At 34.3% G+C, this 23,239-nt stretch overlaps 2 protein-coding genes across 3 annotated transcripts; one reads left to right on the forward strand and one right to left on the reverse strand.

Annotated features, from left to right (window-relative positions):
- Positions 1 to 4,673: 4,673 nt before the first annotated feature.
- On the forward strand, positions 4,674 to 10,974 carry LOC114173634 (protein decapping 5). 2 transcript variants are annotated; one of them, XM_028058126.1, is made up of 8 exons: positions 4,674 to 4,970; positions 6,968 to 7,068; positions 7,382 to 7,453; positions 7,531 to 8,607; positions 9,451 to 9,522; positions 10,064 to 10,261; positions 10,376 to 10,486; positions 10,558 to 10,974. In XM_028058126.1, exons 1-8 carry the CDS (start codon positions 4,817 to 4,819, stop codon positions 10,708 to 10,710), a joined length of 1,938 nt encoding a protein of 645 aa, XP_027913927.1. In that variant the 5' UTR covers positions 4,674 to 4,816; the 3' UTR covers positions 10,711 to 10,974. The 2 variants fall into 2 exon arrangements, with proteins under 2 accessions (XP_027913927.1, XP_027913928.1); XM_028058127.1 differs by having other exon boundaries at positions 4,675 to 4,970; positions 10,067 to 10,261.
- Positions 10,975 to 19,809: 8,835 nt separating this feature from the next.
- On the reverse strand, positions 19,810 to 22,320 carry LOC114174278 (clavaminate synthase-like protein At3g21360). Its single transcript, XM_028059092.1, has 3 exons — positions 21,912 to 22,320; positions 21,038 to 21,294; positions 19,810 to 20,423 (listed from the first exon to the last, which is right to left on the reverse strand). The coding sequence occupies exons 1-3, from the start codon at positions 22,275 to 22,277 to the stop codon at positions 20,078 to 20,080; spliced, it is 969 nt and encodes a 322-aa protein (XP_027914893.1). The 5' UTR covers positions 22,278 to 22,320; the 3' UTR covers positions 19,810 to 20,077.
- Between the last annotated feature and the right edge of the window lie 919 nt (positions 22,321 to 23,239).

The raw sequence follows: 23,239 nt of genomic DNA on the forward strand, positions 1-23,239 counted from the left end.
TTTGAACAAAAAAACTTATTCACAAAAACAACAAAACCTGATGGTGACTCTCCCTAGCCAATCATACATGTGTTCTTCAAGCTAATCCCAAGCCAAAAATGCCTTCAAGATCAACCAGGATCTTCAATCAACACGTTGCAGCTGTGTATTGTAGAAAGAGAGTTTTCCAGTGATGAATGACAAGATTTTGCACTCAAAAACTCAGAAACTTAGCTCTACTCTCGAAAATACATCATATATAGTTTGGTTTAAGTGAAATCAATCGATTGAATTTTCCGTACAATCAATTGATTTCACTTCACTTAAGTGAAATTAGTCGATTGAAAAATAATTCAACTGATTGAATACATTTATACCAGAAACTATATACTACAAGCCTTTTAACCTGTTAAAACTCATTTTAACAGATTAAAGGAGACACACTAAGACTAACAAGACATGTAACTTATGTCATATAGCCTACCAACATGATATAACACCTAATCATTACATTTAACACATTATTTCTATATTTAATACACTAGAAACATAATCTTCAAGTGGATCTTCATCAAACACATGTGATCTTCATGCACCTGGCTTTATCAAATCTTTGCTTCAAGCTTGCTTGTGCCAACAAATATGACATATTTGTTCTCCACCCTTTTGTCTCCACATACTTTCCTTCTAATCCTAATTGTTGTTGGATCTTACCATAACAAGATATACTTGTTTTCATTTGAATTGGACACCAGGATAAACTATCGGCTCTGAAACCACCATTAGGAAATTTCAGGAAGATACTCTAGGAAAATTTACCACCACTAAGCTAAGAGTTACCCATATAAGAGATTTGAAATTACCTTCAACAAAACCTTAAGGCTTAATTTTTGTGGGTTTTTCTTTTCTTATATTTTACTCAATTTTCTCATTTATACTTAATGTGAGACTCTAAACTCATACTTCGAGTTCTAATAGTTTCCCCCTTAAGTATGAGTTGGGTTTTACCATAGGTTTCTACCAAAATACGACATACTTGTCCACAACCCATTATCTATACACACTTCCCTTTTGAACCTAACCATTGTTGAGTTTTTAACCAATATAGGGCATACTTGTCACCGTTTGAATCGAGTCATTGAGACAGACCTTCGACTTTTATACCATTCTTGGAAAATTTTAGGAAGATACATTGGTAAGATTTACCACCATTGAGCTAGAAGTTTTCATATAAGATATTGGCATCACCTTCAACATAAAATCTTAAGGCTTAGTGTTTATAGATTTTTTTTTTCTTATATGTTACTCAATTTTCTCATATCTACTTAATGTGGGACATTCAACTTTAAAGAATGTTCCACATCGAGTAAAAATAAGAAAATTGAGTGACATATGAGAAAAGAAAGACTCATAAATACTAAGCCTTAAGGTTTTATGTTGGAGGTGATGTTAAATATCTTATATAAGAAACTCGCACCTCATTGATAGTGAATTTCCCTAATCTATCATACCAGAAATTTCTTAACGTGTATTACATCAGAAATTTAAGATAAAACTATTACTCATATAGTCTTATGATTAGATTATTTGTGTTTAACATATGCTGATTTGGAATATGTATTTGGATTTATTACTAAATTATGGTTTTCTATATATATTGCTTGAGCATTGAGCTATCACTAAAGCGACATTCAAGCAATAACTTGTATTACATGGAAATAGTACTAATGCATATGAATCCAAATGGTCAATGAACTAATATGACTCCTCACTCAAATCATAACTTGAAGTTTTGGAGAAAGAGAGACACAAATAGTCTTGAATTTGAGGTAGAATCTAGAGTTGATGACTTATTATACTAAGTCATATGACTTGTTTTAAGTTCACTAAAACTACAATGATTTGTTCAATTGATATATTCACAAATTAAACAAGAAATGTTTTTCTCTTAAGCGCATTCATATAAGAACATCTTACCTAAGTGACAAATACCTTATTAAATACATGTGTTTAAATTATAAAAGTTTAATATATAATTAATTATGCGTGTAAAAGTATATATATATATATATATATATATATAATCTTATTGATGCCAAATATTTATTATATTGTTTTTATAATAGTACCCAAATGAATCAATATTAAGTAGAAAAAATTATTGTACATAATTAATAATAGCTTATAGAATAATAATCATCTATATGCACACCTAATAACAATATAGGATATTTATGTATTTAGTTTTAAAGGATGTTAAATATTAAGATTATGTATTAATATGATATAGATATATGCAAATAAAAAATTATTTAAATACCCCCTCTTGTAACACCCCATTTAAAATACAACCTTAATTTAAATGAAATGTCACACAGACAGAATGAGAAACAAAGTCATGGAGTATAACGTTACTCCTTATAATATCTAAAGGAATCCAAGAAAAAAGATTTAAGGCACACCATGATGCCATACACAAAATGAAGTAGAGGATTGACAGCAAAACAAATGAATCCCAAGATAGGACGATACATGGGCCTTAGCCCTAAATGAAACTCAGATGAACAACATACAGCCCAGATGGCTACGCAGCGGAATCGCCATCTCCCTGTTGACCACGAGTATTTCTCGCATCTGCTCACACCAATAAATTGATGATCATCGCAAAAGGAGAAAACCAAACACACAGAACATAGTTCATCATACGGTCACACAAGCAGCAAGGGTAAGCTAGAGTAGAAAATAGTTCATCATACGGTCACACACAACTTTCATATTTCAACAAGTATATATATATATATATATATATATATATATATATATATATATATATATATATATATATATATATATATATATATATATATATATATATATATATATCAACCAATCATGTTATGACTTGCACACAATACACTAGGACTTAGACACGACTCATCTGGATACATATAATTTAGTCGGATTCAGCGGATGCTTGCACTTGTGGTGGATTTCCCTGCTCTACCGAGCTGCTCACCCCCGAACTAAGTGTTACGATGTCTCAACCCCCACACACAAGGTTAGACCTTAATGAGTTTCAGGCCTCCTGCTACTCTCACCACAAGAGTCAGTCCGCTCTATGTGAGACTAACTAACTCCTTAGAGTGTCAGGATGCAACCTTACCTTGAATCCTTACTAAATTATATAGATGGGGCACCACCATAAGCTCCCACTAATAAGGACCATGGAATTACGTCCCGACCACTGAGGCACCACCATAAAGTCTCATATAGAGGCTCATGGAATTACGTCCTAACCACATACGAATCCTATTCCACCAACCAAGTAATACTTATCATGCATATAAATCTCATGCCAACCTTTATAACCAATCCTCATTCATATTCCATGTTAAATCCATACCAACTCATCATTCTCAATCCATGAAACCAACCATACATGCGGCATATCCATATCATGTTAAACTCATCCATCACAGACTATAAATTATCCCATTCATACATAATCACCCAATTCATACTTAAAAAGCAAGATCAGTACAAACATAGAGCCAACATTTGAGAATGAAGAAAGAACAGAGTAAGCCACATCTCTTGCCCAGCTTCTCGCTCAGGCAGAAAGGTCTCGCTTAAGCGAGCTCCTGGCCCTCTGCACTAGCTCGCTTAGGCGAGATCTGCTTGCCTAAGCGAAACATTCCTTCGCTCAAAACGAAGATAGCTCGCCTGGGCGACAGCTCGCACAAAAGGTTTGGGCAAGTCTCTGCCAGTCTCGCTTAGACTAGACAAGCTCGCTTGGGCGAGATTATCAGTTCTTGCCCCTGTTCGTACCTGCAACAGTCACATTTTCACATCCCAACAATAACACAAGGCATTTCACAGTTCAATAACAACATACAAGCCATAAATCATGAAACAAAGGCAAGGCGAGTAAAAAATCGAAGTAAATAAGCAAGCTCTAGCTTCCCTTACCTGAAAAGTGCTAGTCAAGAACTTCGACACTCAAACTGTGGAGCACAGGTAGCTCTAAGAACAGATTCAGAGCTGGAAAAAATAGCGGAATGAGTTTAAAACGAGTTTACTACGAAACCCTAAGATACGAGAGTACACTTGAAAGAAGGGGTATGAGACAGAGCAAGAAATGAGATTGAGCTCACTAGACCAAGATTGGGATTAAACCCTAACAAAGCCTATGTGGAGAACACGAGAGAGTTTGATGGCTGTGTTTTTTGTAAAGTGAAGTAAATAAATAGGATTATGACATATTAGGGTCTGGATTCCCTTTAGGTCACACCTCTCGTTTTATATATAAATAAATTATAACTAATTTTTACTTATTTAGTGAGATTATTTAAAAAGTTTTATTAATTTAGTTGAAATTTGATCTTTAATAACTTTTTTTCATATAAAATTTTAAGAAAATGTAGTTTAATAATTTTTTATGTTCTAAATATAATTAATACAATTAAATATTGTTCTTAATAATCTGATTTAATTTGTCAAATATATTTAAGACAAAACAATATATACCAATATTTATTAAAATTTTAATATATTTTAAGAATTTATATAGATATACTAACGTATACTCACATAAAATTTGGAAAACACAATAAGAAAATCCTAATAATATAATTTGTAACTGCTGAGTGTCATGAACCTGTGTATAACGAGTTATTATATCATTTATACTGAAATCTAAGATCAAAGTATAAAACTCAAACCCTAATGCATCGTCTGGCTGACACATCCCATCACCTGAGTTGAAACTTGAGAACGATTAAATTAAAGAGGCTTCTAACGAGAGGCCCCAAAACCCAAATCCTAATCTGATTCGCTTATGATTATGGCGTCTGAGAGCGCTTCTCGATCGAGTTCCGCTGCCGATTCCTACATTGGGAGCTTGATAAGCTTGACCTCTAAGAGTGAGATCAGATACGAAGGCATTCTCTACAACATCAACACTGAAGAGTCCAGTATTGGGCTTAGAAACGGTATTCTTCTGCTACTCACTTCCTTTTTCTCGACTAATTTCCCTTAATCCTTTCTAGGTTTTGTTCATTTTCAGTTTAATTTGGTTCCTTTGGTTTCAGATCTCTGAAATCTCCGTCTAAATTTTATATTTCTTATGGTTATTTTAATTATTTAATTATGAACTTTTGATAGCTTTTGTGGGCCTTCTGTTGAGAAGCTACACAGGGTCTTTTGATTGTTTTTTCTCCCTGTAGCTTCTGGGGTTGCTTCTTTTACTGATGTGTCTCGGCTAGTTTTGTTGCTTTAATCTATTTCTGTTGTAGTATCTAAATTATTCTTCTGTTAATGTTAGCATGTGACTCTCACTTCAACAGGGAACTAGGTTTGACTTTTGTAATTCTAGGACTTTGTTGTTTGGTGCTTGCTTTTGTTGATTGTACATTTGTCGCATTCCGGAATACCGGAAATCTTAATGATTGATAAATGCAGGGAGTAACTAAAAATTCCTAAGTTGTCAGCCTGTGAGAGTCATGTGCAATGCTAAAAGGAGCGAAATCAGATATTCCAGCACTGTTATATTAATGACACAGCTTCCAAAAACAAAGGCACTGGATTAAAGAGCGAAGATTCATATTTTTCCCTTTCATGTTTGAAGTATTAATGTTAGTGAGAGAATGATAATTGACATACATATCTGTATTCCAGGTTTGTCATTACATTGAGTGATGTGTCGTGTCACAAGCTATTAAGCTGAGCCATTGTGTTGTGTCACACGCTATTAAGCTGAACCATCGTGTTGTGTCACATGCCATTAAGCTGAACCATTGTGTCGTCTCACACGCCATTAAGCTGAACCGTTGTGTCGTGTCACTCGATGTATCGTGTCACATGCTATTAAGCTGAGCTGTTGTGTTGTGTCGCATGTGGCTGGGCCGTTGTGTTGTGCCACACTCCATAGAATTGTTGTGTTGTGCCACACTCCATAGATTTGTTGTGTTGTGCCACACACCAGAAATGTGCCGAGCCACACACCATAGAGTCGTTGTGTCGTGCCACACACCATAGAGCAGTTGTGTCGTGTTGTGCCACACACCAGAAATGTGCCGAGCCACACACCATAGAGTCGTTGTGTCGTGCCACACACCATAGAGCAGTTGTGTCGTGTTGTGCCACACACCAGAAATGTGCCGAGCCACACACCATAGAGTCGTTGTGTCGTGCCACACACCATAGAGCAGTTGTGTCTTGCCAGATACCAAAGAGCAGTTGTGTCATGCCAGATACCAAAGAGCAGTTTTGTCGTGCCACACTCCATGGAGCCATTGTGTCGTGCCACACTCCATGGAGCCGTTGTGTTGTGTCGTGCCACACTCCATGAGCCGTTGTGTCGGGCCACAAGCCATAGAGCCGTGGTGTCGTGCCACACACCATAGAGCCATTTTTGTTGTTTTTGGTATGTTAGACCTCTATTTGAGCCTTGTTTAGCGTCTAGTTTTTTTTCTTGTTTTTATTTATAATAATATAATAAACCAAATAGCAATATTAATAAAAAGTTCAGAATACCGATCTTCCACTATCCTGCTATAGTTTTTTTTTTTTCAGTATTGACATATACATGTAAGAAGATTGAAGTTATAGCTTGTTGACGTACTCCTTCTAAAATAAGTGGATGTAGTGTTTGCTCAAGTATACCTACTTGTTATTTAGGAGTATAAATATTTGTTGGAAGTTGAGGCCATTACTATATGTATGTATAAATATTGGTTGGAAGTTAAACCCATTACTGTTAAAAAGAAAAAAAAGAACAAATTAAGCAAATTTTATGCACTAGTTATAAAGGTTATGTTCTGTGCTTATATTTCAAATTTTCAGAACTGTTGATCAATAGCTTTCAATATTTGCCATATTTTCATGCAACCTTGTGGATTATTGCAGCTTCAAATTTTATCGTCTAAATATGTTATTTATTATCATGGGTTGGATTGGCAGAGTGATGATTCTGTTTTTTGTATTGCAGTGCGATCATTTGGAACAGAAGGAAGGAAAAAGGATGGCCCACAGATTCCTCCTGGTGACAAGGTCTACGAGTATATACTTTTCCGTGGGACTGACATCAAGGTATTATGCATGGAATTATTACAAGTGGTTTTCTATACATTCAAAGTTTTGGTACTTGATTTTATTTGAGTACACATTAGAAACAATGGCATGTCACTTGTGTGTTATTTGTAAAGAAACTGCTTTTGTACAACTTGGTTCTAGAATATATGATGCATATACTGGGAGACGGAATATTTGAAGGCTGATCCTGATTTTCTAATCTATTTTATGAGTGTATATAATTACCTGATAAAGGCTTTGTTTATACTTTGCTGTGTGGATATATACAAAACAGATCAGCTGAGGCATCTGTCTTATTTTTTTTCTGTAGGATTTACAGGTTAAATCTTCTCCACCTGTCCAGCCTACCCCACAAGTCAACAATGACCCAGCTATTATTCAGGTTGATGAAAAAAAATTGTCTGTATATTGAATCAGTTGAATTAATCTTATCCTAATTACATGGAAATGCATTTACAGTCTCACTATCCTCGCCCAGTCACCACATCTACAAGTTTGCCTTCTGCTGTAAGTGGGTCTTTGACTGATCTTGGCTCTCATAACCCCCAGCTTGGACATCCTGGGTCAAATTTTCAAGGGCCCTTGCCTTTGTATCAACCTAACATAGGATCATGGGGAGCTTCTCCAACTGCTCCAAATACAAATGGTGGTAGACTTGCTATGCCAATGTATTGGCAAGGATATTATGGTGCCCCAAACGGGCTTCCTCATTTACACCAACAATCTCTGCTTCAACCTCCACCTGGTTTATCAATGCCTTCATCTATGCAGCAGCCAATGCAGTATCCCAATTTCAGTCCTTTACCTACTGTATCTTCTAATTTGCCAGAATTACCATCGTCTTTGCTACCTGTGAGTACTAGTATCCCTAGTGTGACATCTGCTTCATTGCCTTCAGCACCATCTACTTTGCCTCCTGCACCATCTGCTTTGCCTTCTGCTCCTTCTTCTTTGCCTCCTGCTCCTTCTGCTTTGCCCTCTGCACCTTCTACTTTGCCTCCTACACCTTCTGCTTTGCCTCTTGCACCTTCTGCTTTACCTCATGCATCTTCTGCCTTATCTCCTGTACCCTCTGCAACACTTGCTTCTGAAATTTTACCAGTATCAGTAACAAACAAGGCACCCAATGTTTCAACTTCAGCAGTCAGTTTAGCTGCTAACTTACCATCACTGACTTCCTTGACCAATTCTGGTCCCGATATAAATGCTTTAGTGCCACCAATCTCCAATAAACCAAATGCAATTTCAGGTTCAAATTTGCCCTATCAAACTGTATCCCAGTTGTCTCCTGCTGTTGTTGGATCATCAACTTCTATCCATGCAGAACCATCAGCCCCTTCTCTGATAACCCCTGGTCAATTGATGCAACATGGACCAACTACTGCTTCTTCAACTCAGCCTTCACAAGCATCTCATAAGGATGTTGAAGTGGTTCAAGTATCATCACCATCATCTCCTGAGATATCTCTGCCAGTTTCTGCTGCAATTCAACCACCAATTCTGCCATTGCCAGTAACCTCACGGGCTAGTCACAGGGTATCCTTCTATGATTTATCAATTTATGCATGCAGCACACACACACACACACACACACTTGTGATGGTTTTTCCCATGCCTATATACTTTATACAATATGGTGACATAGTGGAGACTAGAGTCTTGTGATTTAACTGGAGTAATCTTATTATTCAAAGATATTTAGTGTGTTTAGATGACTCTGAATTTGATTGTGCAAAATTGATTTTGGTTAGGGTTATGTTTGAAATCTTAATACATTTGTAATCTTTTATCTAAACTCCAAATTTGTATTAAAACTTAATATAAAATTTTCAACAAATTCAAAAGTTCTATTTTTCACCTTTTATCAAATGTGCTTTTAAATTCAAGCATGGGTTTTCATGCGGAGTTGAGTTTACCGAAGTTGAATGTACATTTTTATCAGTTCAAATGTTGCAAATATGACAATTATGTGGAAATTTGATCTTCCATGTCAAGTCGCACTGGACCCGTCTTTCAAGCTATGCTTTGATAAAATCAGGAATGTAGGACAAATTTTCCCTGTAATTTAGATAACATAGAAGCCCTTTTCCTCCTGACCAACAACTCTTTTTTTCTGTCGCTTTTGCAAAGAATTGGATGTAAGATTTGTTTTGTTTTTTCTGTGGTTTTAATTGGCATTTGCCTTTCATGAATTACAATGATTGATGAACCTTTCATAATGTGTTTGCTATGTGCTTTTATTAAATAATAAAATTAGCACCGAGTGATTAAGACTTGTGATCACAAGTATAAATCTTTTATTGTATTGACTCATCTTATTTACTGTATATTCTTTTGATTGAGAATGACTTCTGACATTTGGTTTCAATTTTTTTTAAGCCCGGTGGTGTTCCTACCCAATCTCATCATGGCTATAGTTACAGAGGACGTGGAAGAGGAAGAGGAGCTGGGGTAATGTTCAATTTACTGTTTCACTATGGCGCATATCAAAAGAAATTGGGATGTATCGGATAATTCAGAGATTTAAAAGTTTTCTTGTTTTGAAGTGGGGTGGGGACTGGTGGTTTGGATTGTTAAAGGGTTGTTAGTTTTTGCCCTCTTTCAAGTAATTGTTACACCATTAAATAGATCTACTAGACAAATTGTCATTTTTAAAATAGTTTCTCTTTTGATAAAGATTAAGGGTGCATTTGGGTAGAGAGCTTAATGAAGCACTTATTCAATAAGTGTTTATCTTGTAACTACTTAGGTATATATGTCAAAGAGGAAGTAGGGTTAAATTATTTGCATGCAAGTTGTAAGCTGTTTTTTTTTTTTTTAAAGTTATTCTAAAGAGTCTACTGAAATTAGCTTAAAAATAGCTTTTGAATATATCATAAACTCTCCCAAACACTTAATGTCATAAGATAACCCAAATAAGCTCTTCCAAATACTCCTTATGATTGTAAGGTTCAGTTGACTTCATGAAAACTTAATTAGTGCTTTGCTGCAGCAGGGTTCGCGCCCAGTCACAAAATTCACTGAAGATTTTGATTTCATGGCAATGAATGAGAAGTTCAATAAGGATGAAGTTTGGGGTCATCTTGGTAAAAATAAGTCTCATTCAAAAGACAAGGATGGGGAAGGAAATGCCTTTGATGAAGATTATCAAGACGAAGACATTGAAGATTTATCAAATTTTGAGGTTAAGGTAATGTATATATAATGCGCAGCTTGATGTGAATTCAGGTTTAACCTAAATGTATTGTATTTGTATCTGGTCTTTCTGTCATGGCTTTGACTATGCTTTTCATGGTTTTTACAGCCTATTTATAACAAGGATGACTTCTTTGATTCACTCTCGTCCAATGTGCATGATAACGCTCCACAGAATGGAAGGACTAGATACTCTGAACAAATAAAGATTGATACTGAGGTATGTTCTTTCTGTCATGGATCTTGTATTTTGGGAACAATATTCAATTCTTTTTCTGATTTGTGGTGTAGACATTTGGTGATTTTGTGAGGCACCGTGGTGGCCGAGGGGGTCGTGGTCCCGGCCGTGGTGGACGTTCCTGGGGTGGTTATTATGGAAGAGGAGGAGGCTATGGGTATTCTGGACGAGGTAGGGGCCGTGGCATGCCCAGTCGCAATGTGTAGGTGGCAGTTAATGTTTAGTGATGGACATGGTGGAGAACAAGAGCGTAGGAAGCCTCCCATTAAAACCCTAGTTATGATAGAGATCATGCTTCGTTGTTGTGCTGCCTGTTATATGTTTGTTTCACAATAAGTAGGACATTTTTTTCCTTGTCATGTTATACCCTCTTGTTACTGCTCTACCAAGTCCCTTGGTTTGGTGGAAATATGTTACACCATTTTATCAAAGCTTATATGATATCAACAAAGCAGAAGTTTAGATTAATACATTGCAGGATTATTGTACTGCATGCAAGCCATGTTTTTTCTATGAAAACTTGTATGATAATAAAATAATATGAAAAGGAAAATATTCCTCACAAGTGAAAATTGATTTATAGTCAAGTTAAAACAATTTTTTAGAAAAATTGTAGATACAAGTTATCTTTAAATTATGAAAGAATTTTACTCAAACAAGCACTTTTAAATAAAATATAGTTTTCACTTTTCATTGTAAGACTAAATTATTTATTCCTACCTTTTTTTTCTTGAGGAAACTAATTAATAGTTATTAGCACCATTATTTGTATTGGCTTTATTATAGTTTTCATTTCTCCATATCATCACAATTATGCCATCAAAACATTACCAGTGTTACACCAATAGTTATTACCCTTGTGATATTTTTATTATTGACACCATATTCATTATTTCAATATTATTCCTAATAATGAGCCATTGACTAGCTACGCCATTTGTAGTCATGTGAAAATATGAGATAAAGTCATTGAGTTAGACAAAAGGAAGTTAGCAATATTCTCACTCTCTTCTCAAGAAGGCATCTAAAGGGAGGAGAACAAAAATTACTTCCCCTTGGAAAAACTTGAAGAAAAAAAATATGAAAAAATGCCTCACCATCTCTCCTAGAAATATGGATTAGATTTAGACATTGGTATTAAATACGTAAACTTCACTCGTACTTTATCCTATAAATGTGTGTATTTAAACAACTTTTAAAGGACTCTGCACATTAAAAGGAGAAACTAGATTAAATACCCTTCTCTGAAAAACTAATAAAATGTTAAAACATCTTATTTTTTAAAGAAAAATTAATTTTTTAAGAAAAAAAAATGGACGAAGAAACTTTAGAAAAGTTTATTTTTTCTTTCCTATTGTTTTCTAACTTATTCTTTGCTTCATCTCCCCTCATTGTTCTCCCCTTTATTCTTTCCTCTCCATCCATTCTTTTTATCAGTGTTTTAAGTCTCGGGTAAGTATTATTGTAGTAAGGATTGAATCGGTGGGTAAAGGATCCAATCAATGTATCAGTGACTGAATAGCATGAATGGACTATATGAACAAATAAAAGAAAATCGCAAATATGATAATGTTGTATTGGAAATGTTCTTGTGGTTTAGTGGTCTGGTGAACATACCTCAGAATGCTGGTGGTGCAAGGTTCGATCGTTGCCTTTTGCTTTTTAATTTCTTTGATTGAATATGTGATGGTTGGTATAAAAGTGAATTTGACAAAAATTATAAATTTTATTATAAATTAAAAGCTTAAATATTATTTTGGTCTAGTTTGTTTAATTTAGTCGTTTTGTTTTTTGCGCATTCAATTAGGTCTATGTTTTCTTAAATTGTGTTCTATTTGATTCTTTTCATGACGTTGTTTAAATTCATAATGGTTAAGTGTACAGGGTGACAATGTTTACATTACATGGACTGTTTTAATTATGACCGTTTGTGTTTTATTTAAATAAATTCCTATTTTAGTTAAATTTTGTCAATTTAGTCTCACTTTCTACTTCATTACATACCCTCAACCTCCACCTCATCATGACCCTCACCATTCATTCCTTTGTCATCCTCATCCCCCATTTCATGATCCTCAAACTCTCACCATTGATGAAGGATTGATCTCAACCAAGGATGAAGGCACAAGCTTAAGAAGACTAAGCATGTTTAGAAAGGAAGTTCACTAATCCTTCATCCCTTTCATTTGTGTTTGTTATTTTTGATTCCCTAAGTTGACTTAGTTGAATCAACTTTAGTTGACTTGTTGACCTTTGACTAGGTTTGACTTGTTGACTATAGTTGACTTGACTTAAGCCAATATGCTAATCTATGTTTATTTGCTTTGTAGGTTAATTAGGAGTAAGAAAGCAATGCTAGGTGGCGCATGGTGATTGGGGAGCATAAATGATGTGGGTGAGAGAGTAAAGCAAAGGTATAAAGCATAAAGTAAAAGGCATAAAACAAGTGTACCTATGTACTTTCGGTCTCCTTTGTTTTTAGCACACTTTGGGCACTTTTTAGAGACATATGAGACACATTCTTTGTCTCCTTTTGTGCTAGAACGAAATTTGCCTTGCACACACCATAGTTGGCTCTTTTGTCTCTCATTTTTGTAACCTTATTTGACCTAGTTTCTAGAAGCTAGGGTTAGGTTTTTGTAGAGACATCCTTAGGTATCTTTTATTTGCTTAGAGGCCCCTAAACTCTTCTATATAAGGGGTGCTCCTAGACATGTAAAAGGGTTGAACATTTTGAAGTAAAAACACTCTTGTGTCTCAACCATTTGTGAGAGTTTCCTCCCTTGGGAGTGAATACTTCTAAGCCTTATCTTGCATAGCAAGTGGCGACACACATCCACTCATCTTCAAGGTTGCCATGGCTTCTAGCCTAGCCTTGTAGTGGCGTGCTTCTCACATTTTTACCATTCCTTTCCTTTCCATTTTATGTTTTCTTCTTCCTTTAATTGTTTTTGGTTTTCTATGGTTTATGTGCTTTCCATTTCCTTTTTGTTTTGAATCAATCCATCATCTTCTTCTCTTGAGCTTTGTGAAAGGAACCTTCACATATAGATAGCTTGCTATCTTAATGTCCAATGGGGATTTTACTTAGTTTTCTTAATCAACTCACACCATATTCAATAATCTTGAAAAGGAACAAGATAATCCTTCATCAACCATCTACTCCTTCGTCACCCTTATCTTTAAACTCCACTTCATCATATCCCTCACATCCACTACTTCATTAAAAAAGAAGACAGTCGACAAAAATTCTAAATTCCACAATTGCAAATGGGAGATTCTCAACTTACAAGGTCAAATTATTTCACAAAAGATTTAATTAAGAAATTCTCAAATCAACTCGATTAGCATATCAAAGACACAATCCACTCGTATAAACAAGACTCTTATTTTTCCAGAATTATCTTAATCAAATTCTAAAAATCCAATGTCAATATGTTTTATTGAAAATAGGAAAATATTTTGGTAGATTTCTTTTGAGACATATTGTTTAAAAGTTTCATTAAGTAAAAAGTTACTACTTTCATAGTATTGTCCTTGATGGACTTATTTTGGGGAGGAGATGAAAAATTTTGTATGACTTCTGGTTCAATGAGACTATATGTCAAAATTTATTTTCTTTAACTTTTTCAAGAACAAGTCAGTTTGTACAATTTTTTTTTTAATTTTCACATTTTTATTTTCATAACTTAAAACAAAAACACATTTTTGAAAATTTTGTAAAGTTTTTATTAAAATCAAAAGGAAAAAACAAATATGCATGCATTTTTAATTTTCGATCAACAATGTTTTCAGAAGAACTTGAATTTGACCTCTTTTCTTGTTGCAACAACCTCCCTTCTTTTTCCGCAACCATGTCAACAAAGATCATCACTGAAATTTTATTTTCAATGTTCACATTAACAAACTTGATGTGTAGAGTGTGTGGCTTCAACTCAATTTGAGCATCATCAGGTGCATTAATGTGATTATCTGGATCATCAGTAATCATCATAATCTCATCTTGTGAGCAAAAAACTTCACCTAAAGTAGTTGACTTTGCTACTTCATCATTAACCAAGTCAGATGTAGTAATAGATGCTTCAGATGCATCTTGCAATATTGATGTTTCTTCAACTGCACTTGGTTCCTTCATTATATTATTCTTAAAACTTTGATATTGAAAATGATCATTTGAACTCATATCCTCATAAACAGGTACACCTTTATATTCACATTGAGCAGCATTATCATATCCATCAATAGATATGCCAGTGTGAGAGTCTCCAATTTCTTCATCAACTTCAGCAACATCCTTAATATAATTAATATCTCCATTAGTAGACATATTACTATGAGCATCACCATACATATAAGCAAATCTCTCAGTGTGACGTGATTCTGCTGTATCCATCCGCTGTATCATTTCATTGATCTCTGTCTTCATTATTTCAATCATCATATTCATCAAATATTCCAAAATGACCTTTAGACCTGTATCATTCATTAGTTGACTTAAATCTTCAAACATTTGTTCAGCTCTAATGACCAACTTTAGAAGCATCTTCTATTTCATGACAAAGTGCTTTAAATTCTAAAATTTCAAGAGATCTTTGATGGGGTTGGAGGGTGCTTTAAATATATATGATAAATTATTACCAAATAATATTTGCATTAATTTCTAAATCAGCCATTTGTAATCTTGTAGTCCAAATTTGCAGGAAAATCCAAATATATCAAAAATTGCATTTAACCCCTCTTTATTTGACTAAACTTTGACCAGATTTGAATATTTAACTAAGTTTGACCAGATTTTGACCCATTTGACTTTTTAATTGTCTAATAAGGGACTACCACGTAGCATCCCCTTTCTCTCTCTCCCCATTAGGGTTCTGTTGCTTCAGGTGGTGTATAGGGTTTGTGGGGAATAAGATGATGATGTGGCGTGTTCTAATTGGTCAGGTTGTGAGTGCAAGGATAGTGACAGGTGGAAACATATGGTTGGATAGATTTGAAAGTGAGGATTGCCACATGACAACTTATGAATAGGGCTGAATTTTGAGTGGAAGGAAGTGTGTAGATAGAAGGGGTGCAGAAATAGGTTGACTGTGTACCCATTTGAAAATGAGTGGTGTATAAGTGAAAACTAGGGATGCATTTAACTCCTTGTATAATCCTTTCCAAAATTTACTAGTCTTGATTTGATTTTGTAACTTAGAGCAATTTAATTTCACACCTTTAATAAACCAATTTTAACTTCACCTACATCAATAAACGTTAGAATATCCAAAAATAATTTATCCAACTAAAATCACTTTTTAAGTCATTTTTATTTCACAAACTCATTAAGCCCAATTATTAGAATTGTCAATTAAAGCACTCTTTAAGCACAAAAATTCATTTAAACACCCAAAATTAAACATTACACGAAGGCAAAATAGGCACTCGTCATATAGTTAATCCTTAACATTATTCTCTTATGGTTAAGGGGTTGTGTACCCTCATATTTTTCATTTGAAGCTAAGATGCTAATAAGAGTCATATAAAAAAGAACCAATTAATGTATAGAACATAGAATTTAAATAGAGTTTATTCTTCTCATTTGTTTTAAATCATGAAAGGTGATGGGAAAATTGATTCACTGATTTCAACAATAAATTCGAAGAAGAGTGGAATTAAATATAGAAAGAAAAACTAATAACAAGATAATTTAAGAAAGGGAAATAAGATGAAAGACATATTATCATATGAATAAGGTGAAAATGGACTAGAGACAACATGTCATGAACTAAAAATTTAAATACAATATAAGAATAAGAGCAAGATTCAAAAGAAAAAAAAATGACAGAAGACTTAGGGGATGGAAATGAATTTAGAAACATTATCTCCTCCAAGATAAACATCATAAGGTTGAATCGTCACTATCAAACAAGAAAATTAAAACCAAGAAAGATTATAAGCTATATGCGGCCTAAGTTTTGGTAGAAGTAGAAGGCACTTGGAACCTTCAAACTTCACCACTAAAAGCGCTTCACTAATGTATAGAAGAGGTTCTAGTTAGGAGATGGGATTGAGTACCTAAGACTCCCCCAAGACACCTAACTAGGCCATGAACACAAGAAGGAAAGCATTACAATTTTACAACTCAATTTGAATACAATCAAAGTGCACAAAATGTAAAAGGTCTTCTTGGCTTTGTCTTCTTGGCTTGGTCCTCACAAGTGTTTCACTCTTGCACTTCCTCTTGATCTCACCAAAGAGGATTCTCTTTCGGGACTAGGTACTCCACCTCCTAGGATGCTACCTTAGGAAAATTAGATCACCTCCAAAAAGAAGTATGCACCAAATATAGAAACCAAACCAAAAGAGGTCAAGAAATAAAGCAAGAAAAGCACAAAATTATAATTGCTAAACCAAAAGTGAATAATGCCATGACAAACTCAAAGGATTACCAAAGAAATGACAAACTAGAAATAAGGTAAAGAAACAAGATAAGCACTCAAATGAATTACCTAATGAATGGCACTAGAATGGATGAAAAACAACCAAAATAAGCTAGAAAACTGCACTGAATTTGATTTTTCACTCACTGCCAGTCCAAAAACGTGAATTCAAGCCTCTACTTCAGATATTTTTCATTTTTTCATTTCTCAACATTTTTCAATGATTCTTTTTTTCACTTTTTCGTCTATGTCTTAGCTAAAAGAGGCAAAAATTAGATTTGGATTTGCACCGGCCATTTTTTTATGATAAATCAAATACAAACAGTGTGCAGTCAGATAGAAACTGGAACAACAGTAAAATGCAACAAAATAATGCTCTCAAATTCAAGTGATGGTAGTGATTCTAGTGTACTTCTTTTGCCACTTTCTTTTGATCTTTTCTTTTGATTCTTTTTGGCACTTGCTTGTATTCTTTTTGTGCTCTTTTTCTTTCTTTTTATAGCTCTTACAGCAGCTAGTTTCCACCACAAAACAGAATCACCACCACACTATGTTTGATCATTTGCAATTTAATGGAAACAAAAAGCACAAAGGAGAAGGAAACTTAAAGGAATCAAAAGAAGATCATGAAACACAATGAAACACAATGGAAATTGACTCTAAGACATTGCTAAGATCTAAATAGCAATCTGAACTCAAAAACAGAAATGAAAAAGCACCAAAGCACAATTAATTGAAAGGAAATTTAGTGTGGTTTATGGTGATTTTAAGCAAGCATAAGGAAAATTCCCACTGGACATTAAGATAACTAAGGTTATCTAGATGTGAAGGTTCATTTCCAAGGCTCAAAGAGAGAAGAGAGTATTAATTTTTAAGGCTTAAAACTGCACTCAAATCTGAAAAAAATTCAGCAACACATCACCAACAAATTCAAAGAAAATTAAAAGCTAAACAAGGAATTAATGACATATATGGATTAAACATGACTCTAGACAAAACATATGGATCTTAAAATCAAAATAAACTCAAGAATCAAGAGAATGAACTGAACAAAAACATCAAATACTCAATTAAAATGAAAAGTAAGCGGTAGAAACCAAATAGAACACCTAAAGCACATAAGGATGGTTCAAGATGAAGCAAATGAAGATGAACCAAAGTAAAAAGACATTAATACTCAAAATAAAATGAACAAAAACAGCAAGACAAGTAGGAGAAGTGATGAACAACACGGAATTGAAAGAAAAATGGAGAAGAAGCACTTAACTCACTAAAACCAAGGCTCATGATACCACATGATGGCTTCTTCTTGTCTCCATTGAAGCTTGCATGAAGAATGGAGGCTCCATGGATGGTGTTGGATGCGGAAGCATGAAGGAAAAAAGCTTAAGGTGTTTGGTTTGGTGTAGGTGAAAGGATTCTTAAGAGAGGTGAGGCCAACTCCTAAGGAAGAAGACTAGAGTAAACTAGAGAAGAGTTTACTCTAAGGTGAGCTCAAAAGAGATTTGTGCACAAATTTGTGCAGCAATTCATTACTCAATTTAAAGCTGAAAAATACATCTCCTAAGCCTTCTATTTATAGGCTAAAATGAGACCAAGGGGTCTCCAAAAAGTGGAGGGAAAAAGGAGTCTAGAAAGTTGAATTTTGGAGCCAAAAAGGAGCATGTGGGAGGTGTGACTTGCCACCTAAGCAAGTCACACTTGTCTTGCCATGGGAAGCTAACTCTCATCCTTGGAGAGCAAGTTTGAGAAGCTTCTAGGCTTTTCTAGAGTAGACACACTACTCTTGGCCCATTTGGCCCAATTCCCCTTTTTGGTCCAAAATTACTTCTAAAGCCCAATTTCCTCTAAGGCCCAATACATGGTCCAAAGAAAACCCTATTCTACTGGGCCCAAAATACAAAGCCCAAAATAAAATCCTAATCTAGTATTTACAAGCAAAATGTCCTAGGGTAGGTCTTCACATCTTCCTTGGCCCATGTGAAGTTCATCTTGGGCCTTGCATGCGCATTTAAGGCCCATTCCTCTTGTATTCTCCTAGCCATGACTCTTGTTGTAGGTCCTTTGGCTCGAGGCATCTCATCATTTTGGCTCGATAAACTAAAATGAAAAAAAGATTTTTACACCTATTTTACAAATGAAAGAAAATATAATGAAAGTACATTCTAATATAAAATTAGAATCAAAGTAAATTTCATTCCACAAATATGAAATTTTTATTTACTTAAAACCATTAGAGATAATTCTCATACAAGCCTCTGAGCTTTTAGTTTCAGGTTAAGGGGTTTTTTAAGAATACGTCAATCATACATATGTCAAATTGTACGAGGATGCCATTGACCAAATTAGTTGACAGTACTGAGAGTATTGTAGTTGGTAAATAAATTCTGTCATATACGTGGATTTTGTGAACCACGAAGTCTTCTTATGAAGACATGTAGTCACTTGAGGAAAAAATCATAATAAATGAGATCACTTAGCCTATAACACATAATTTCTTGGAAATCAAGTAAGATAATTAACATAAATAGTAGATCCCATTAACATATTCAATGACTTTTTTTTCTTTTAATTAACATAAAAGGACATATAATTTTGATTAATTTTTTAGTTGGTTTCTTTTATATATATATATATATATATATATATATATATATATATATATATTTTAAATAATTAAAGATAGTCATGAACACATGAAAATTTAGAGAAGTTACGTCCCCTCCTATTAACTAAGATAAATGCGAAATTATAATTATTGTTAGGATATGGCAAGAAACACTAAATGCCCTTGTTAGGATGTAGGAATCCCCCTGGAGACTTTAGCTACGACATAACCAATAATATAAAGTATTAGAAAAAAAAAATAAAGTACGATTTTTCATTTCTCGTTATTGATATATATAATACTCTGCTGGACATATAATGATGCAAACATATTCTAACAATTTTGTATACAACTTAATATTCACATATTATTTGGTTTGGTGGTTCTTTATAAGTAGGTTCTGCAGAGAAGTAATTATTCAAGAAATGATGGATACACTGCTTTTTCCTTGTCATATATTGGTGAAATGACAAACTTATTCATAGCTTTTATCCTCCACACCCTTTCTCTCTTAGCATATAATTTGAATACCATAATATCCAATTACTTGCATGTGGCAACAAGGACTTTCCTTGGAGGAAGGGAAGGCCTTCTACCATGAAGCAAAGCATAGTTATCAAAGAACAGAACATCCCCTTTCTCCCATTTGAACTGTATGCTCTCTTCTTCAATTATCTCTTCACATCTTTTCACTACATGTTCTGGAATCTCTGTTCCATCAGCCATCATTGCGGAGCTAAGTTCCTTCCCATACATCCCTACCAATGTGTTAAACCACATTTTTCTTCCCTTCCTTCCCTCAAATACCTTGGTTAAATTTCTTGGTCCAAGTATTGTCTTCACCCCCCCATTTGGAAGCCACTCCATCTCCATTCCTAGAGCTTTTGCTCTGCAACAGTTTTTCAATCAAAACTTGTAAGGTTCAATGACCCAAATACAGATTTTCATTGGATTCTGTGTTTAAGTTCTTACAAGACTAAAAGCCTTTACATGCATAGTTGCAGCCTATTCATTTACTCATTATTGCTTCATTGGATCTTTATTTTTATAATAAAGAAATAATACTAGTTGAATCATGCTCTTTTGACACATTTTCTACAAGAAAAAAGTAAGTATTATTTGAATTGTGTCATGAACTTTCTCATTTAACACACTCGTTGCAAGAAAAACTTATTCGTCTTTCGACGGGATTTTATCAAAGAGATTCAACACTAATGAAACACGAGTCAAATACACATAAGAGATTGACATCACCTTCTACCTAATATTAAGATAATGAGTTTATGTTTTTTTTTATTATACGATGTTCCACTTTCTTATTTTTATCGAACGTACTCAACACTTATTGTATGGATTGAGATAGTGTAGGCTAAAGCAATCTCTATGCAACATGTTATTAATGCCTCTAATATGTAGATTGAAAGGGATCAAATAGTCTTAGACAATGCATGCATGTACAAAACTAGTTCATATTATGTGTTGGCATTTGACGGAAGAACACACCTTTCCTCAGCTACTTTGCGATCTGAGGTACCAAAGGCATCTTCCCAACCTCTACCTCTCATGGAGGAGTTATCATTCTGAGTACTACGAGCTATAAACGAATACTTCAAACCCTTCTCCTCCATCTGCTTCACCTCTTCCGGGAACTCTTTTACCATCCTTTCTGTCACTTTGAAGCTTGGAACAAAAGGGGTCTCTCCTCCTTCAGGAGGAGGTATCTCACAAAAGAGTATCACTTTCTTGGGAAATTCCTTGATCTGGAAATTAAATCATCAAATTTTATTACCAGTTTTTCATTGAGATTATAGTGTTGATCGTTTAGGAAAAACATGGAAGTTCCTCCATGATGTAACAGCTGAACTAAAAATAGATGTTGACATTTGCTGTTCAAGGATACAATACCAGTTCAACTATTTTTATTAAATAATCACAGTGCTTGTTTCTCATCATATCATCACTTTCTGGCCCAATTATAGTGTGTGCAAATGTACGAAGGACGAGTTAAGCAAAATATTTTAATATCAGGAAAAGAAGAATATGCAGAGAATATTGTCAAACATTGTCTATTAGTGATATTATTTATATACATAATTTTATTTCTATACACTACAACTTGGTCAAACAGATTGATTATCAGATTAACTGATGGAAATCATTGGCTGAAAAGGTTCTCTATACTGCATATTGGTCAAACAAGATCTCAGAATTTTTAGTTGGAACATCATAGTAATTAACTGAAATTAGAGTTGGCAACAAGAATACATGAAATCTGTTTGAAAGTGCTTATTAGAAATGATTATATGATACTGATATCAAGAAAGTGGTTAAGTGCATGACACATTATGGTGCTAATGTGAATGTGTAGTTGACTTACCAGAACCATTTCATGGTGATAGTATATGAACTCTGAGAGGGGTCCTTCATTAGCAGTCCACACCCTTTTGTAGATATGTGTACGAGGTGCTGGTCCAACATAACGAATGTCTTCCCACCCAAATGTTTCTACGATTTCATTAAAGTCCTCAGCATTTTTGACATCAAAACCTCTGAGGAGAACAGCACTGTTCTTGATTATCATTTGCTCAAACCAGTCTTTGTTGTTCTCCAGAGCCAAGAGCAAGGATTCAATGTCACTCTTGGTTGATGCAGGAGGTTCTAGCACCAAGGGCATGGTTTCCCCATCTACTACTTTTTCTCCCTCACATTTTCCCACCTTGAATTCCTTGCAAGAAAACCCCATCTTAATGCCTCCTATCACTCTTATTGCAAATAGTTTATGCAGAGTTTATTAACCTGTGTGGTTTTTGCATTCAAAAGGCTTGTGTATATATATATAACATAGTAGTGGTTGGTGTTGACAATTGCAATGCTAAAATAACAAGAGGATCTTTTGTCATTGGTCTAGAGGGATTCTTCTTGTCCTTATATATCTGTTCATATGTTTTGCAAGGAAATAAAGATGCTCAATTTGCTAGTTATTGAGAATTGAAACTTATCTTAATTTCTTTTTTGTTCCAATTTCGTATACTGTTATGCCAAAACATGCCAAATTGCTAGCGGCACAAGTAATTTATAAAGTGTTTGAATGACTATGATTGGGTTAGAGCCAAAAAAAGTGATATGATCGATTATAATACCCGAACCCAACACGCAATGTTCTTAGTAATTATCTCTGAACATTGCTTGAGAAACTCAGATTGTGATTGTGACTTGTGATGAAGCCAAGTAATCCTGTCATTTGGTTCATAAAATTATCATTAAAATTAACCTAGAAAGATTCTTTTAAATAACTATTTGTTGAATTTTGGGAAGTTCTAAAGTTAGTGAGATTGTACTGTAAGATGAAATTTGTTGTTCCATAGCCAGAAAGCATTTGCTAGATGGCCTATGCCAGAGAAATCTCTTACTAAATCACACCAGTTTGTTCAGGTTTGATAGAATTTTATGTTAAAGAAGTAGATATTAAATCTAATTCAATTTTATAAAATTAAAAATTAGTCGAGGCAATGAGGTTTACTTATATGTAGAATCTTCAAGGCATCTCTGATACTGAGATACATATTTTAAGCACAAAACTAGATGCAGTGGTGATCTCATGATAACCTAATCAGTGGATTACATGATAAATCTAATAAAAATTTAATATAAATTTTGAATGATTCTGATATTATATTAAATTTAATTTAACCGTATAAAATTAGT

The sequence above is a fragment of the Vigna unguiculata genome, chromosome 2 (assembly GCF_004118075.2).
Source record: "Vigna unguiculata cultivar IT97K-499-35 chromosome 2, ASM411807v1, whole genome shotgun sequence".
NCBI lineage: Eukaryota > Viridiplantae > Streptophyta > Magnoliopsida > Fabales > Fabaceae > Vigna > Vigna unguiculata.

Bases quoted from the DNA above. Each gene is read 5' to 3' on its own strand.
- LOC114173634 (XM_028058126.1), top strand. From the start codon at position 4,817: ATGATTATGGCGTCTGAGAGCGCTTCTCGATCGAGTTCCGCTGCCGAT. The intron at 7,454-7,530 runs GTTGATGAAAAA...ATGCATTTACAG, and splicing joins ATGACCCAGCTATTATTCAG to TCTCACTATCCTCGCCCAGT. The intron at 8,608-9,450 runs GTATCCTTCTAT...ATTTTTTTTAAG, and splicing joins CCTCACGGGCTAGTCACAGG to CCCGGTGGTGTTCCTACCCA.
- LOC114174278 (XM_028059092.1), bottom strand. From the start codon at position 22,277: ATGGGGTTTTCTTGCAAGGAATTCAAGGTGGGAAAATGTGAGGGAGAA. The intron at 21,295-21,911 runs GTAAGTCAACTA...TTTAATTTCCAG, and splicing joins ATCACCATGAAATGGTTCTG to ATCAAGGAATTTCCCAAGAA. The intron at 20,424-21,037 runs GTGTGTTCTTCC...AAACTGTTGCAG, and splicing joins CGCAAAGTAGCTGAGGAAAG to AGCAAAAGCTCTAGGAATGG.